We start from the raw sequence: 18,876 nt of genomic DNA on the forward strand, positions 1-18,876 counted from the left end.
GAAAAAGGGAACAAAAAGGAGATTTTTTGGTTTGTTTGGGGGGGGGGGTAGTGGGTGATGAGTTCGAGGGTCTTAGATTTGGTAGATACTCATGATAATAGACGAGTCGGCAGTCAGGTTTGTGATGATGGTGACCATGTTTATTGAACTACGACGGATACCGGATATATCGGATATCGTATATCGTAACATCCCCCTTCCTCTGGAAAGATTGGGAATCAGTGAACATCACTGATCGATGATTAATGACATATTGCTTTGATAACAATACTTTTGGTAGTATGCAAGTTTTGGTTATTTGCTTCCTAATAAACTTTTTCCAATCAGGTTATATAACATAAAATCTTGATTTGTTTTCAATACGTTTCTTTTGTATTGTATTAACGAATGAGTATTTAACTGTCTATATAATTATATCGTTCCACTTTCGACTTCACAGTTGATCTGCAAGATTGAACATAGTTTTGATATAACTTGATTCCTTTATAAAATGAATTTCCAAACGGAACATGTTTGGGCTAGCATCTGTTTAGACTTATAAACATTATGCTTGTCATACCAAAAATACTGTACAATGATTATACATACATATGAACATTAAACTTCTTAGACTACATTAAACTAAGAGTCTTCTGTGTTCTTCTTTATCTTCTCTCTTCTTTGAAGAAATTTAAGAGTTCAGTTTCAATCTTCACACATGTATCTCGCTGGTGTACGGATGTTGCGTCCATATCTTGTTGTGGTTTGCGAGTTTGATGTTGGTCCTTTAGATTGAATGTTCTGAGTTTCTGGTGTTGGCTGATGGTTGTTGCCATTCTGTTGTGGTGTTTCTGCTTGAGTAGATGAAGTGTCGTCTTCGTCGAACCTAACACGCTTTGGAGTAGGGTTGGTTGACGATGGAATCTCCCTCAGGTGAGATCGGTTTCGTCTCAGGATTCCTCCGTTAGGTGTTGATACTTCATACGACCTAGGCTCGTCGCAGACTTTGGATACTTTGGCTGGTATCCAAGTATGATCTTTGGGATGTAGGACTCTGACTGGTTGTCCTACGTGGAGTGGTGGAAGATCTGGACCCGCATGTCGATCGTGCGTTTCTTTCATCTTACTCTGTCGATTCAAGAGATGATCAGTGGTGGTAGATTCTCTTGAAAGATAATGACTTGGCAGTGTTGTTCTGATGGGTCTTCCAAACAACATCTCTGCAGGTGATCTCATGTGACTGTCAACGGGTGTTGCTCTTAGGTGTGACATAGCCAGTTGACTGTCTTGGCCAGTCTGTGAACACTTTTTCAACAGATTCTTGATGGTACGAACCATTCTCTCAGCTAGTCCGTTGGATCTTGGATAGTGAGGTGAAGAGGTTGTATGGGTGATCGACCACTTCCGGCACATGTCCTTGAAGTGCTTCCCGACAAATTGTGGACCGTTGTCGGATACGATCTCCTCTGGTGGACCAAATAGACTGAAGATTCCACTCATCACGTTGGCTACTGCAGCACTTGATGTGTCAGTCAGCTTGTAGACTATCGGATACTTGGAGTAATAGTCAGTGACGAGTAAATAGTCTTGTCTGTTTAGCATGAACAAATCTGTTCCTAGTCTAGTCCAAGGTGCTGAAGGTACATCATGGGGAAGCAACGGCTCTTTCTGTTGCCTTGCCTGGTGTTCCTGGCATGCAGCACATTGCTTTACGAGCTGTTCAATGTCCTTGTTGATGTGTGGCCAGAACACTGTCTCACGAGCTAGTCGTCTCGTGCTCTCGATTCCCATGTGTCCAAGATGAAGTTGTCTGAGGATATCTTCCTGAAGTGTCTTTGGTATGATGACTCGACTTCCTTTGAAGAGTACTCCTTGAGATACTCCAATCTCATCTCTGTAAGACCAGAATTCCCTTAGGGATGTCGGCAGCTCCTGAAGTGTTTCGGGCCAACCCTGAGTGACTGTCTGCCACAATGACCTAAGAACAGGGTCATTGGATGTTTCCCTCTGGAGTTCTGTTCTCTTGTGTTGTCCGAAGAAGATCAAGTCGATTTGATGAGTGTCTTCTACTTCGGAGCAGATGGATTCCACTCTGATGTCTAGTGGAACATCGCGTGCTTCCTTGGGGTTAGGAAGACGGCTCAAGGTATCTGAAAGAATCATTTCTTTCCCAGGTCGGTACTTGACTTGGCATCTGTATCCTTGTACCTTGATCAATAGTCTCTGTAGACGAGGTGGTGCGCTTCTTAGAGGTTTCTTCCAAATTGTCTCCAAAGGCCTGTGATCTGTTATCACAGTGAATTCCTTCCCGAATAGGTATGTATGGAATCGGGTGATACCAAACACTAGGGCTAAGGTTTCCCTCTCTATGTTCGAGTAGTTGGACTGTGCATTGGAGAGACTTTTGGATGCAAAAGCTACGGGTTTGCCATCTTGGAGCAGGCATGCTCCCAGCCCTTTCATTGACGCATCTACCTCAACGGTTGTCTCTTTCTTTGGGTCAAAGAACTGCAGGCATGCACCCGATGAGACTGCGCTTTTCAGGCTGTTTAAGGCATGTTCGTGATCCTCGTCCCAGACGAATGGAATTTCCTTGTGAAGGAGTTCACGAAGTGGTGCTGACTTCTCTGATAGATTAGGAATGTATGGTGCTAGGTATGTGAATAATCCTAGGCATCTCTGAACATCTTCCTTGTCCTTGGGTGAAGGCATTGTGTTGATAGCTTCAACCTTGCTTGGATCTGGGAAGATTCCAGATCTTGTGTACATGGATCCAAAGTAGCTGATAGCTTCCTTCTTGATAGTACACTTGGAGCTGTTGAACACGAGTCCTTCCTGTTTCGCTGTCTCCATGAGTAAGTGGAGATTCTTGTCGTGTTCCTCCTCTGTTTTCCCGACAATGGCAATGTCGTCTGCGATACATACGCAGCCAGGCACATTCTGGACGATCCTATCCATGTGTTGCTGGAAGATGTCTTGGCTTGTGCATAAGCCGAAGGGTAATCTTTGGAAACAATATCTTCCAAATGGTGTTCTGAAGGTGGTCAGGTCTTGGCATTCCTCTGCTAGGTGTACTGACCAGTATCCAGCCTTTGCGTCTAGCTTGGAGAAGAATTGAGCTCCTGCGAAGATTGGTTGGATTTCTTCCAAGGTTGGAATTTTGTGTGGACACCTTTTCAAGGCATCGTTCAACCTTCTGGGGTCAAGACATATCCGTATGGATCCATCTTTCTTCACAACGGTGGTCATCGAGCTACACCAATCTGTGTGGTGTTCTATCTTTCTGATGACTCCTTGCTTCTCCATGTTATCTAGTTCGGCTTTGATCTTGTCCTTCAGATGGACACTGCACTTTCTAGGTGCATCTATGGTTGGCTCTGCATCATCTTTCAGATGCAGCATTGCTTTCCCGCTAAAGCTTCCTATGGCATCAAACTGATCTGGGTATGTTTGTTTGAGGTCACTAACACTTGTGATAGGTGGATGTGTAGGTGTGTCCTTGTGCATTGTGTGGATTGTGATAATCCCGAGATCTGTGCAACCTAACAACCCTAAGATAGCTGGTCCATTCACGTCTGCTACGTAGAATGTATGTGTATACCATTCTGGACTCTTGTATCTACACTTTATGTCTAGTGTACCAACGCATGGTATTGATATTTCGCCATATGCTACTAGCTTTACTGGTGTACGTTTCACTACTTGCCTCCACTTGTCACCATATATTTGTTTGGCTGTGCGTACTGTGATAGTATTAGCGCTTGCCCCAGAGTCTATCTTCAGATATAGGTAATGCTGACCTGATTTCTGTGGGCATATGATGTCAATGTTTGCAAAAGCTACTGTACCCTTTGAGTTGATCACTGTGTGTGTTCCGATCGTGTGTATGGTGTCAAAATGTTCGAAGTTTGATGGACCTGCTGATTGTTGATGTTCATGATCTGTGCTAGTATCATGTTCAGTGTCCATTTCACTTATCGGTTTATACTTTCGACCCTTTGATTTTGATCGTGATTGGTTACCGTGTTTCGGTTGACGGTCATCAGATTTATGGTCATCTGATCTACGATCTGGTTTTCGACTTCGATCGTTCTTAGCCTTTCTACAGAACTTGGCCCAATGGCCCTTTGTGTCACAGGCACGACACACATCGTGGTACGCAGGGCACTGACGAGGTTTGTGGATACGTCCACAATTTCCACACGTCTTTCGTCCCTGGTTCCGCTTGAATGAATCTATGCTTTCTTTAGCCGGCTCAAGCGTTTCTAGGCATTTTCTGCTCGCCGCAACTGCCTCGTATTTTCGACCCTCTACTAGAATTGCATCGATTTGATATCCTTTAGGCTGGTCCAATAGGAATTTCTGGAATTCTAGACTTGGTGTTGAGGTGATGACTACCTCCATTATCCGCTCGGCAAGCTCGGATTCCTCAAAATCGCATGTGTTGGCTTTGTCTCTACATCGAGTAACGAATGCGTCAATGCTCTCATCTTGTCTCTGCCGATATCGCATCAGCTCGAGACGATGGACCCGAAAATTAATGTTTACCTTTATTTGTTTCTCAAATAGTTTCCACAGCTCTTGTGGTTTTTCTTGGTCGGCCTCTGATAGCCCAGACGCATTGATTCTGCGCAAACCTTCGTTGCCTACAGCGATTTTGATTTTTATAGCCTTTTTTTTGTTTTCAGTTATTTCTTGATCTGCCAACACTAGCTCCATTCTCTGCTTAAATAGCTTGAACTCTTCGGGTAGGTCTGGTACCTCCCAGTTCATCTCTGGATACTTAGTACTCATTGTATATGTCACGTGTGCGTATTGGTTACGACAGATTATATGAATGAGTGTAAATCTTTGTGTTGTTTATCTTAGTGTGAACGGGTCCTAACCGGCTGGTGTTGATAAGGTTCGTACACGTAAACCTGTGTACGCTCTCGCACCTGTGTGGATGTCATTAAGTGTCTCATGCAATGAAAATGTTGGTCACTCTCACTCAATGTCTGACAGTGACAATTCCTCACACACCAGATATTATTGTTAATATTATCTGAAAACAGGTTTAATGTTCACACCTCTGATTTAGTTTAATTTTAGATTTAAACTTTACTAGTTAAGTTATTATGCAGACCCCTGTGTCAGTGATTGAGCACAGTTATAACTTGATTAGGCTATTCTGAGCAGGCTTTATGAACCTTTATATGCTCATACACACATCACCATTCACGTACGAGTTCATCGGGATTATGCAGTAGCATCAGTGTCTCGGTACACTGTGCGGTATGTACGATGCACGTACTATGCATACGAAAAAGTGCGACGTGACAAATCGCTAATCGACGATAATTTTGCTAATTATACTTCCCAACTGTCGTGAACTGGATCAATTGTGTCTTCAAAAATCAAACTTGATTTCGAAGATCCCAGCAGCTGCCACCATGATGAGTTCGAGGGTCTTAGATTTGGTAGATACTCATGATAATAGACGAGTCGGCAGTCAGGTTTGTGATGATGGTGACCATGTTTATTGAACTACGACGGATACCGGATATATCGGATATCGTATATCGTAACAGTGGGGGGCTGCATTATTTATACAAAAAACTTCACGTGAAGCCAATACCTTCTTTTCGTAGAATTTTTTTGAAGCAGCCCCCCCCCCAAAAAAAAAAAAAATAAGAAGGCGATTCTTCAGCTCACTGAAGAATCTGCTTAGAGTACTAGGCTAGGCCCTTACGTTAGATCTAGCTATTTATCAAGTCTCTAACTTTTAGGAGTAAAATATGATTATCTGATTATGAAAAAGAAAAATTCCATTCCTTTCATTAATCGAATATTCTACTCTGAATGACTAATCTAGTAATCTAGTATATGATAATGATGTAGCTACAGTAGATATAGGTCTAGTTTACTCACTAAATCAAATTGGATATTCTACTCGGAATGAATAATGATAATACAGTAGATATAGATCTAGTTTGATTAGTTATACTCACACATCACTCGATCAAATTGGGCAGTACAATCATGCAATGCAGTGCAGCAGCCCGGCACGAGTCGGTGAATTCCCCCGCCGACCCGGCCGGCGGCGCTGTACGGCTAGCTGCACACTGAGCTAAGCTGCTGCGGTAGCACTAGGCAGTAGTCTGCTAATTTACGGCCAGGACGAAAGAATGTGAACAAACATCAACCATCTAGTCTAAAATGTACTATGTTCGACTTCTCAATAATGAAATCTGTGTCAGGAATAAAAAATAGACCTTCATACGAGATAAAAATGATACTTTTGCAGTGATTTACCGACAAAAACACTGCTCGAATTTCAGTGGTCCGAGTAGATACAACGCACATTTAATGTACGTGCGGCAATGCGGATTGCGAGCTGTGAGTAAATTGTCCGAAATGTCATTTTTTTGTCATTTTACCTAAAGATAAGTCATAGATTGTTTTTATTAGTATCATTTAACACAATTCCATTAAAGATTTTGGTTGGAAAGGGCATTATTAAGTCACAAAGAGCACAAACATATACACATTGGTATCTCTCGATCGATTAATCAGGTCGGGACATCTCGGCCCAGTTTTTCCAGCTGGGCCGAGTAGTCCCGTGGGCCGAGTTAGCCCGACTCCGCCTATATAGGCCTATGACATGAATATTCATGAGGTTATATTTGATCGAGGTCTGCTTTGTTTTCATTGCATTGATTCCCATCAATTTGATTTTTCAAAAGTTATGGTAAGATAATTTTCAAATTTTATGTTGTTTTGGCCATCTCACCGAATCAATTATTCTGAATCCTTTGATGTAACTAACAACATACTTATTTGCGACAAAAAGTTACTTCGAAACAGAGGGCCGTGATCGGGAAATATTTTGACATTTTGTAACGTGTGGTTGAATGAGAGGGTGAGAGTTGTCATTTCCGGTCAAGAGTCGAGTCTTTATCTTTTTAAGGAAAAGTTAGAGAATTTATGTGGGGTAATAAATCTAGATTATCAGTAGGGAATTTTGAGCAAATAAATGATGCATGCATGATTATAAATTAGCCATTATCGAGTTATTGAGTGAACATGCATGGTGAAAAGAAATCAAAACAATGCGAAAAATCACACGCCATCACAAAATGGGAAATTAAAATACATTCTCACTTTCACAACTTTTTCCCTTCCTTCTAGCTTCTGGAGGTGATGATGACTAATGTGACAAGACGGTAAGATGCCTATCATACGCACATTGAAGGAAACGGGTAATAGCTATGTAAGTATAATGAGATGGAGAACGCATTTGTTTGTCCAGTGGATGGATCATGCGCATGCAGCTCTGTCAAACTTAATCAAAGTTCAAATTTAATTTTTCAGTAAACTAGAGTCTGAACATTATACTGTCAGTTTACAAACACTCGCTAGAAGGGCAGTCAGAGAAGGGTGAAATCTTTGTATTTGATTAAACTATACATTCACTAGCTGTGTGTGCACTTCACACGACGCACACGTCAGTGCATATTTCTTCCCTGTTCCAATTTTATGTTTGAATTTTTGTCTGTAGATCTAGATGATGTTTGTTGTGTTTTCTCTGTTTTTTTTTTTTAGCTGGTACTTTATTTATATTAATCATATCTTACTTAAAGATACTTCTCCTTAATGCAGGCTTAATTATTAAAGCGTATTCAGCTCAAAATTCCTCCATCGTGTTAAGACTTAAGTTGGCTAGATCATGACCAGGTGGGTCGGCATGGAATTTGAATTTGGGAGGTACACTACGATCTCCAGTACTTGTCCAGACTGTTTTCAAGACTATAGACACCCTTTGCATTAACTAAATCTTCATTTTAAACTACTTTCAGGATTTTCGCATTCTTATGTAATATGTCTTTTGAGTTTCTCAGTGACAGACCATGATATATTTGTGTTTCTTGCAGGAGGCTGCAAAGCAAAGATTGCTAGAGGCTACAGCACATCTTGAAGATGATGAGGGCACAGTAATAGGTACGTAGTACTTAACAAGATCTGGGGAGGGGGTGTTTCACAAAGATCCTAAGTTGGACTTAACAATTATGAAACAATTTCAGGTCGTCAAGAACAACTTTGGTTTAAAAAATATGAATAAAATTTAAATGTGTTAGTAAATCTGTGTGTTGCCATATTAACTGATTTTCACTTTTGGATGAAATGTATGGATAAATGCAACAATTTGCTTGGAATCACCCTCATCCGTGACTTTTCTATGAGTTTGTTTATAGATAAACTCGCATGAATGAGGTCTGGTAAAAATTAGATATAGAAAATAAATTCTCACAGAATCCAATAAAACTTACACTGAATGTTCAAGATTACAAATAAATGACATGTGCCAAACAATTTTGGTAGTAAAAGTATAGGGGCTGATAATGACAAAAGATCAGATAAAGATATTAGTAGGCTCGACACCATGTGCTTACACAGGCTGCTATGTGCAAATTCAGTTGTGGTCTTTATCAAATCTGATGCCCCCAATGGGATTTTGTGCATTTGTTTCACTAGTGCAAACAACCAATCTACTGCAGGATAAAAAATCTAGAATAAATCATAGCCATGTTCTGTCAAAATACGATTCCCATACCACAGGCGTGTTTCACAAAGATCCTTAGTTGAACATATCTCTAAGTTGGACTTGACAATTATGGAAAGCTGTTAGCATCTTTGAAAATGTTTTGTTAAAGTTATTATAAAATTTATGAAAAGTCTAAAATACTTGAATTTTTGCTTTTTAATATATTTTATGTGAAGTCTACAAATGGCTGTCCATAATGTTTAAGTCTAACTTATAGCTAAGTTCGACCTAGGATTTTTGTGAAACAACCCCAAGGCTCAAGATTAGCTTCAATCTTGTACTTTTATCTTTCTCACCCTTGCAGCAACTGGTGTCCGAGTGAAAGCAAAAAGAAATCGGATCATTAGCGATTCCTCATCCTCCTCTTCATCCTCCTCGGATGACAAGCGGGATGATGACGATGGCGACGATGATGCAGATGATGATGATGAAGATGAAGAAGATATTATATCGCAGAAAAGACAGCGAGGCAGGGAAAGGAAACTGCTCAGGAATCTTGAGAAGGTGGGTTCAACATTTGTTGTGAGTCAGGGAGACAGATGTTTTGGGGAGCTCAACGGAATATACGTCATTCAAGGCTTGTTAAAGGGGGTGTAGCATGACGTAACTACGTGTCTTTCCCGTGGCCTGACTCGGGGGGCCAATCAGGTATAATACCACTACGAACGACGCGACCGCAGTATTCACATGCATGCAACATACGCGAAACCGAAGCGTGAGGAGAACTTACGTGCAGTTGTCCGAAAGAAGTCGTAGAGGGCGTTAACCAGTATTTTCCATGCTACATCCCCTTTAAGATTACAGTTTTTTTGTTATGTACTACATGAATGGCCAGTTGAGACAACAATGTATGCAAAAGGTAATTTGTGTGTTCTCACTTATCTGCATGTTGTAAGACAAAAACCGTCACTGTTTACCTCGGAATATGTGAACAAACCTTTACTGGCCATGTTTCGCATCAATTCACATGCCTGACGTTTTTCTATTCTGCTTAGTCTGGCTGCTGCATAGAAAATCCATATAGCTGGATGTAGTAATGTATCAGAGTTGACTTAGATTTTAGAGAATAAAATGAGTATAAAGAGTGTCTGGTTCTGCACTCATCTATAATAGACCTACACTGCTTGTCTGATTTCAGGCTCCGACACCCCATGTTAATGTTTTTGTTTTGACTGCTTTGTTTTAGGCTCCATAATGTATTGAGTGTGTGTGTGATGTGTATCAATCAGATATGATTATTTACATCTGGGGACCGACCATTAACGTGACCAGTCATAAGATGTGACTCGGTCTCGAACCCGGGTCTACTGATTGTATGTGAAGACAGAGAGCTGCACCAACTCACATCTCCCTGGAGTTCAAAGATGTCCAGGCTTTCTTTCAGGCTTACTGAGTAAAACCAGACATATTTTGCTTTTCATCCTATCCAATGGATCTTTGTCATTCTCATGCAGGAAATGAAGAGGAAGCGCACGATTGTGTCCATCAGCCGGCCTTCCTTGTACAAACGTACTGAGATGCACTCCATTACACCAGCCAAACCAAAGACCAAGAAACCCAAGTCTGCTATGGTGCGTAAATTTGTTAATTCGTTTATTCATTTATTCATTTTCATAAAAAACACAGCAAATGCAAGTAAACATACAAGTATATATACATACAAAGAATGTTCAGTTTATTCAAGAACTTCAAATGAAATAGGAGAACGAAGGAAAAGCCCATGGCCTTGTTTAAAAAAAGTTCCCCCAAATATTATAATTTATATTACTGAGTACCGTATATATTAGTTAAATCTTACAGCCTTCTATTTTCACCATGAATCAATTTCTCTGGATACACAAGTTTGTTTGTTTTACCTTTCTTTGTTACTTTGTAAATACAAAGTGCAATGTTTTGAACATTCCTAATTATCATCCTCACCAAGGCTAAACTAGTGCTTTATTGGTATAGTACCTTTGAATGAGACACTTGCAAAAGAAGGAGAATGTTTTTAATGCCGTTGATGTAACTGATGTTTATCCTTTAAATCATGTTTTCTCTTTTTACCAGTCTATGATCTCGGCCTTGAACGATTACGGCGAGGATTCAGACAGCGATGAAGAATCAGAAGTAGAGCTCACTAAAGAAGCACAGGTAAAACATACATGTATAGAAAATTAAATATTATTCCTATTCTTCATTAGTTCCACGCATCTGGAACTCCCTCCCTCCTTCTTCTTCGCGACAACGACAAGCTAGAAATCTTTTAGGTCAGGCCTCGAAACCCATCTCTTCAAACAATTGTGTAGCCCATGACTATTGGAGGAGCAGGCACCTTTGAATGTTTGAAACGATAAATGGAGCCATACAGGTGATGTGGATCATCGTCATCATCATCAATTAATGATTAAACCTGGGGCCTATTCTGAAAAGGTTTGGTAGTGAAAGATATTGTTATGAATTTGAAAAGGAAGTTATGAGTGGGAAGATCTGTAACCAATGCTGCTCAGGAGGCGTAGAGATTTAAGGTGTGATTAATGTTGTACTTATATTTTATGTATGGATTGTCAAATTGAAATTACATGAAATGTGTACTTATTGGTGTTTGTGCAGGTGTGTCATGTACACCTTTGTAAGCATCTTTGATAGACATTTTATAGCAATAACTTGCCATAAAGGTATCCTCTATTCACTTTCAACGAATAGCAACGAATACAGACATACTGGAGCTCTATGTCTTGCACTCATCAGAATTACTTACAAGGATTAACAGAAAAACAGTTAAACATTAAAAAAAAAGAAGCAAAGTGCATGAAAAAATAACAGGCTGTGATTGGCTGTCAGGAATCACAAGACAGTAGACGCAATGCCAACTGTTTAATGAAGACGTGCTGTAGCCCCTACACAAGTAATTAATATTGCTTGTGTAGAGATGCGGTTCCCACACAATTCCTAGCACTCTTAACACAGAGGCAGCCCAGCAGACGTGTTGTCAGATTGATACCCACCGGGTAAATCTACAGGTTTTAATGTGTAATTGCAGTAATGCATTCTATGTAGCATTCCACAGAAACAAATTAATATTCATATAGTCACATGCATTGTATAAATCAACATCACAAAGTATTCTTGAATATTTATACTTAAACAAAAGGTATATATTGACTATTCACAGTATATGTAACTTATACTTAAAGCTTGGCAGCATCTGGTGAATATTGTCACCAATCAGGGAGAGAGATAGATAGATGAAAAGATGGTGGATGAAAAGGGTGAATGTGCGTGAGGGATGACCTATTAGTATGAAAAAGGGATGAATCATGGAGATGTACTGTAGGGAAGTTTTAAAAATTCAAAATAAATCCCTTCACTTGCATAGTACTAGGTGCATATAATGATATTTGGTTCATCAATGCCCAAAATTTGCTATATTCCTGGTATGCCAAGAACGTTTGTAACAAATTGTTGTCTTTGTTGGAGGAAGCCTTCTTACTGTAGAGATTGAGGTGTCGTGGTCCAGTGAAAAAGTCTCCGGACTGTGAACCACAAGGTACAGGGTTCAAATCCCTGCCACATCACCAACGTCCTTTGGCAAGACGTTAATCTACATTTGCCACACTCCACCCAGGTGAGGTAAATGGGTACCTGGTAGGAATTAATTCTTTGAAATGCTAGAGCGCTTTGATGGCAGCACAGCTAAAGCCGGGGCAATAATCTCCAGGTTTGGAAGCGCTTAGTGAGTATAATAAGCAATATATGAAAACTGAGTATTATTATTATTACCTGGCAGGATTATTCCTTGAAATGAACTGTGCGCTGATAATGGCTGCAGGAGGTTAAGCTAGGGAAATAATTTCCAAAGCTCTTTGGAAGCGCATAGGGACGTTATATCATAATGTGTTATGTGCTATACTATACAAGAACAGATGATTATTATTATTCCTGTACGAGAAAGCATTCCCACTGCCATATTATTCAAATCAGACCAAGGTCAAACAAGATCTTGCAGAGAACTCTTGCTTACATGTTCATGTCTGTTTTCTCCTCTGTATTTTTCACAGGAAGAGGAAGCTTTCTCCCTGTACAAGAAAGCGCTCGAGTTCCAACGCAGCGGAGATGTCCAGAAGGCTCAAGAAACTTACAAAGACCTCCTACAAACCAGATTCCTTTCAAAGGTAGAGTATACAGAATAATAATAATAATAATAATACTAATACATGAGATTTATATAGCGCCTTATCCATTTTAATTAAATGCTCAAGTCAAGGCGCTTCAAAATATTAGGGAACACATTACATCATGACAAAGAATCGTGTACATTTACATAAGAAAGAAAATGCAAAAATGAAAGAATGAATGTCTGTCTTCAAAACGCAAAATTAAACAAATGGGATTTAAGGTTGCTCTTGGAAGATGTTGAAGAGTCAGAGTTCTTCAGCTCCTGTGGAAGTGAATTCCACAGGGCTGGTCCGGCATGAGCAAAAGCTCGTTCCCCCCAAGATTTCTTTGAAAGCGGTATGTGTAGAAGACCGGAGTTGGAAAATCGGAGGGTACATGTGGGTTGGTAGAGGTGAACTAAAGACTGGTTGTATTCAGGAGCTGTTCTGTTTATGATTTGATGAACTAAAAGAAGAAGGGGGTCAGATGTTGAGATAGTGGCCAAATGTCATTGTGATGGGCAACCTTGTTACCCTTCTAAATTTATAATGGACAAATGAACATGCTTCTTATTGACATTGGATATGCACAAACTTGAATCTTGGAAAAGGATCGAAATTATAAGTACAAATTGTAAGTGTCAACAATATGATGAGTATAATTTAATCCTCTTTTTGTGATTTTCATTTTTTTCTTCTAATATTTGTATGTTGATGTTTAAAGAGAAGGTTGAGTTCTGGGAAGAGGTGAAAAATAATTTGTGAGCATTACTCATTCTTATTATGCAAGTGTGGAAGAACATCAGTTAAGACATGTTCCCTGAAAAGCATGGCTCTTCAAATGCCTTCATATTCTAAATATGCATGTAACATCGTAAAAATCGGGGGCCGGCTTTTTACGCCACGTGTTCGTGTAGTCCCATATACATCTTTCTGTGCAAGTGTTTGTAACTTTACCAAGACTTGGCCAAATTTCTTATCATTTTGATGATTCCAGAACCTTGCAATACACACAAATTCTTATATGCTAGATGATCAACCTTTTCTGGTCGATTCCACACCGTTTCTTTCACAATGCAATCGCATGACCAGAACTCAACTTCATCTTTAAATTTTACTGTTGTTTTTTAACAATGTGCTCGGATTTGCTGTTTTTACTGATTATGAGATTTTACTGTGAACGAGTAAACTCTATACTATACAATACAATGAATATTGTTACAGTGATCCTAGAATATACAGGCAGGGTGCTATATTATAAACCAAGATTGACTGCTTGACAAGGCTTCGCAGGACAAGAAAGAAGGAGTGACCAACACAGCGGTAACCCTGAAATACTTTACCTATTGTCACATGCTGTGAAAAGTAAAATCGTGGTATAAAACATCATTTAAAAGTAAATAAAACGTCATCTTATAAAGCAAATAATACACATCATTTTGTTCAGGCATTAGTAAATTTACCCACACTCGGTACCTTTGAAACAGTCCAAACACCCTCGGCTATTGGGTAATTCTTACTAATGCCCTCACTGCTGTGTATTATTTGTATAATATTGCTGTTTTGTAGGTCAAGGCTTCTCAGGAGGAGCGAAGGGGAGGAGTTACCAACACGGCAATAACCCTGAAATACTCCAGCTATAAGAATCTAGGTAACCTGGCGATGGGGAAGGATGATACTGATACTGCCATGGAAAACTATCTGGAGGTATGAATCATTTTATATATATATATATAGAGAGAGAGAGAGAGAGAGAGAGAGAGGAGAAAAAAAGAGTGAGGGAACTGAAGAGAGAAAGAAAGAATAAGAGGGGAAAAGAGAGAGAGAGAGAGAGAGAGACAGATAGAGAGACAAATAGAGAGACAGAGAAAGAGAGAAAGAGAGTATTAGAGAAAGGGGAACTAGTAACATAGAAAATTCTATGTTTAACACCTTGTAAATGATGGATACCGGTACTTGCAGATGTTTCATGTTGTGAATGAATTGAATCACAAATGCTCCAGTTTCAAAGACAGATAGAGAGAGAGAGAGAGAGATAGGCAGACATACATACAGACAAAGAGAGATAGTAAGACAGAGAGAGATATTGTACTGCACTAAACGATATCACATATACATGAACATCTTGTCGTTTTATAGGCGGTCAGTTTAGACAGTACGGACGTCACCCTCTGGTACCGGATCGGCACCGTAGCGGTCAAGCTTAGCCAGCTAGCCTTGGCCAGGGTGGCCTTTGAGCAGGGCCTAAGATGTTCCAAGTTTCATTGGCCTTGCCTGGACTATCTCTGCACTGTGCTGTATGCCATCAACGACTATGTCAGTAAGTACCTTAGGCCAGGGAAAAAATTACTTGAACAATTTTGGGGGCTAATTTTCAAGCTTGCTTTGGTACTCTGAAATAACGCTCTTTAATTTGTTTTGCATTGAACTCTATGCAAATTTTGGGGGCTCTTTCATGACTTTCGGGGGCTAATTCGCCCCGAGCCCCCGTATATTTTTTCCCTGCCTTAGACTTAAAATAAAACGATGTTGTATTGCCTTTAGGTGCCAAAACCTGGGTCGGTCGGTCGGATATCTTTTCTCTTTTTGTTCTTCCTCAAAACAACGACCATCGCAAACAAAACTCAAAACCGAGAATGTCGCCCAAAATCTTGCTGTTTTCTTGCTGGTGCAGTGCATAGTATATACACATAATCAGGGCCAGTGTCTACTTGTTTACGCTTGCAGGATTCCGAAACTAGGGCAGAAGACGAGTGAGAATTTGGGAATAATTTGATGATTTTATACATTTATATCCCATTTTAACAAACAAAATAGTTTTTTTTTAAATTCATTGAACATTTTTTTTTAAAAACGTTAAAAAAAGGAGACTTTATTAAATAGCCGACCATAGATTTTAAGATTTTTGGGTAGGTCGCAAAGGGCAATACAACACATTTAAAAAAAAGTTTGTGTGTATGGCTCAAGTGCCATTGTCTGTGCATAATATATACGTAACTTTGTGATTGTGATCAAATACAACACGCAACGAACACATATTTTCATCCCTATTATAGCGATGTGTATTAATGCAAAAACAGAGACACATATAGTGAGGAAAATCTCATTTCAGTACTTCCATTCACAAGACTCAAATTGTTATCTTTTACGTAAAAAGTCATGAACTGCATGTAAAATGATTGAGTCTGTAGACATGGAACTGTTGTCTTTCCTTGTGAAAGTAGTATTTTTCTTGCTTAAATTTTTATTTTTATTTTGGCACTCTGACTGAAAGGAATATAGGGATATAAAATCTGTGTGGATCAATAATTGATTCAGAATGCACTAATACCATTTTGCAATGCACCTGCCCATCTTTTGACTATTCTTATATTCATATTCCATTTGAACTTTCTTCCAGCTTGTCTGTACTACATAGCCCAAGCACTTGAGAAGGACAAACGATACACCAAAGGCAAGTACTTGTTTTTAATTTCTCAGCCTACTTTTTTTTGTTTTGGTAAGGATTACTTTCTGACCATAAACCTTTGCGCTCATGTAATGTTCAGATTCACAACAGTTTCATCTGTGAAACTACTAGACCACAACTGACACAACATTTTTTTTTTTTTTTTTTTTTTTTTTTTTTTGGGGGGGGGGGGGGCGTTTGGCCATTCGTGAATGTTTCTTGCCTTTATGTCATTTTCACAATCATCATTGTCATTATCATTGTTGCTATCATTACTCGTGTTTTTCAACATTTCCATTGTCATTATCAGTGTCATCATCAGTGTCATTATTTGTGATTGCCATTTCTACGTTTAATATCTTTGTCATTTTCATTGTCATTAACTCTAGAAAACATTGACAAATCAGTGACAAATCTGTTGATAACCAATCAGAAGCAAGGATTTCAGTAGCTTATAACAAAAACTGTCATTTGTCACTGGTAACAAGTTTTGTGAAACGCCCCCCAAGTCAATACTCTGTTGTTTTCTTTCTTATGATGTAGGTTTTGCCCTGAGAGATCAGATGTACTCTGAGCAACCTTGCCTGAGACGAGATTGCCTGGATCTGTTCAAACACTGGTAAGTAACAAACTGCTTTACAAGGAACATTATTTCTTTTCAGATTGGAGAAACAAGATTTCACAGATGGATGATGATGATTCAATTTCAATTCAAATCTTTCAACTCAAATCTTTATTCAACCAATATAAAACAATTTACAACGACAATATACAATATAATGGTTAGGTCCCCTAAGGAGCAGAAATCTGCTTGAAATCGGGGCCCTGTAACAAAGAGTAATTCTGATGTTTCCTTTCTTATGATTTATGATTATAATTACCAATGCAAAGGACAACAGTCTTCACTTTCATACTGATATTTACTGTCATAATTTTTTGTTTTTTGTTTTGTTTTTTGCAGTGAAAATGATGTCTTTCACTATGAAGTACCCAAAGATAAACGACAAAAGGTATGACAATTTGTTGTTGTTTCTTTGGGGTGAAGGGAAAAGGGGCAAGGATAAATACATGTAAATATTGGTAAACAAATGCTCTTTATAACATGATATTCTATACAGTAGGCTTAAGGTTGCACCATGTGAGAGGGGGAGGATTGGGGAGTCCTGAAAAGGACTGTTGGTAATCTTTCTTTCTTGTGTGTGTGTTGCCCTGAGAAGGACCGTTAGTTCGTAATCTTTCTTAAGCTTTTAGTTCGAAAGAGAGTTATAGCACAGGTAGGAGGGGCTCAACGTTTTGAATAGGTTGACTATTCGTCGTCAAGACAATATATGACATTCTATTTTGAAATAGAGAGAGAAAGGGGGAAGGAGAGGGAGAGACTGATTGAGTGAAGGTTACAATAATGAATACGACAAATTATGAAAAAAGTATATATTTGCATGACATTTATTTTTTCATCTGTCTGTTTTCTCTATATTTGGCCAACAGTTATTGAAGCATTGCTGCTAGAAAACAAGAAAAGAAAGGGATTGGGTATCTTTGTCTCAGATTCTAAACAAAATCCTGGATTTAGCTCGTGCTGCATTTAGAATTATAAACCTTTAGGTCAGTCAGGAATCCAATGAATTTTACAAACCGATCGCCTGTCTGATTATCAAGATATTTATGATTGGAATTTGAAATTTCATAAACCCTTGGGGATTTTCCTCAATGGTTTTTATAACACTACAGTCTATTTGGGAAAATGAGTATGGTAAAACCGGTCACTCAAATTTTTTTACTTTTTTGAGGCACTTCATGATCCTTTTGAAGCGCAATTTTTTAGGGCTTCAATATCACACCATATCACAGACACTGATAACACATAGGGCCATGCATCTCAGATTTTTAAAACTGGAAACATTGTTAATGCCTTTAAAGGCATCGTTTAACAATGTTAAATCTGAAATGCACAGCCCTACGTGCTACCAGTGTCTGTGATATGGTGTAATGTTGAAGCCCTAAAAAAGCACACTTCAAAATGATCAAGAAGTGCCTCAAAAAAGTAAAAATCTTTGAGTGACCGGTTTTACCTTACTCGTTTTCCCCCAAAGTGTTATGAAAACCATTTGGCAAACGCAAAATTTGGTTTCAATTTCCAGTCATAAATATCTTAATAATCAGACAGGCGATTGGTTTGTAAAAGTCATGGAGTTCCTGACTAACTTAAAGGTTTATTATGATCATGGCAGCATGAGCTATAAAATCCAGGATTTTGTTACAGAATCTGAGACAAAGTTACTGGATCCCTTTAAAGGGACAGATTAGAAAGAAGTGTGTGGATTTTCTTGATTGTTTCTTCTTTGTATCTCTTCATGGTATCTTTTAGATCGTAGATGAAGCCTTATCACTAAGGTATAAGAGACAGGAGCTTGCCAAAGCACCACCCTTGCCAAGGATCAAGTTCCTTCAACCTTTGACGGAATTAAGGTGAGATATTTTATTCCATTGTAAAGTTCCATTGATTGCTTGATTTTCTTAAAGTAATTATAATATTCACGGTAGAGGTTTACGGTACACCATGTGTAGAGTCCTAGAAGGACTAAGGAAAGTGGATAGAAAATAGAAGTGAAAATAGAAAGGCGAGAAAGTGGAGATTGGAAGGAAGAGTATCTTTCAGAAGTGAGTATAGTCCTGAAAAGGACTGTAAACCAGAAAGTTGTAGATAGGATGAGAGGTTTGAGTAGAAG

At 39.0% G+C, this 18,876-nt stretch overlaps 2 protein-coding genes across 2 annotated transcripts in view; one reads left to right on the forward strand and one right to left on the reverse strand.

Moving 5' to 3' along the window:
• Positions 1-684: 684 nt before the first annotated feature.
• On the reverse strand, positions 685-4,773 carry LOC115927743. The gene has a single exon (XM_030993989.1). It carries the CDS (start codon positions 4,771-4,773, stop codon positions 685-687), a length of 4,089 nt encoding a protein of 1,362 aa, XP_030849849.1.
• Positions 4,774-6,602: 1,829 nt separating this feature from the next.
• The window catches only part of LOC590663 (calcineurin-binding protein cabin-1), a 48,056-nt gene continuing 35,782 nt past the window's right edge, over positions 6,603-18,876 (forward strand). The window contains exons 1-13 of the mRNA XM_030993449.1: positions 6,603-6,709; positions 7,150-7,231; positions 7,893-7,959; positions 8,868-9,067; positions 10,018-10,134; positions 10,613-10,696; positions 12,604-12,717; positions 14,269-14,406; positions 14,839-15,019; positions 16,100-16,153; positions 16,691-16,766; positions 17,109-17,157; positions 18,516-18,616. Coding sequence (XP_030849309.1) covers positions 7,190-7,231; positions 7,893-7,959; positions 8,868-9,067; positions 10,018-10,134; positions 10,613-10,696; positions 12,604-12,717; positions 14,269-14,406; positions 14,839-15,019; positions 16,100-16,153; positions 16,691-16,766; positions 17,109-17,157; positions 18,516-18,616 — 1,223 coding nt within the window. The 5' untranslated portion in view covers positions 6,603-6,709; positions 7,150-7,189. The remainder of the gene's footprint in view (positions 6,710-7,149; positions 7,232-7,892; positions 7,960-8,867; positions 9,068-10,017; positions 10,135-10,612; positions 10,697-12,603; positions 12,718-14,268; positions 14,407-14,838; positions 15,020-16,099; positions 16,154-16,690; positions 16,767-17,108; positions 17,158-18,515; positions 18,617-18,876) is intronic.

This window comes from Strongylocentrotus purpuratus, unplaced genomic scaffold (assembly GCF_000002235.5).
Source record: "Strongylocentrotus purpuratus isolate Spur 01 unplaced genomic scaffold, Spur_5.0 spur5_scaffold_20, whole genome shotgun sequence".
NCBI lineage: Eukaryota > Metazoa > Echinodermata > Echinoidea > Camarodonta > Strongylocentrotidae > Strongylocentrotus > Strongylocentrotus purpuratus.

Coding starts and splice junctions, on each gene's coding strand:
- LOC115927743 (XM_030993989.1), bottom strand. CDS start 4,773: ATGAGTACTAAGTATCCAGAGATGAACTGGGAGGTACCAGACCTACCC.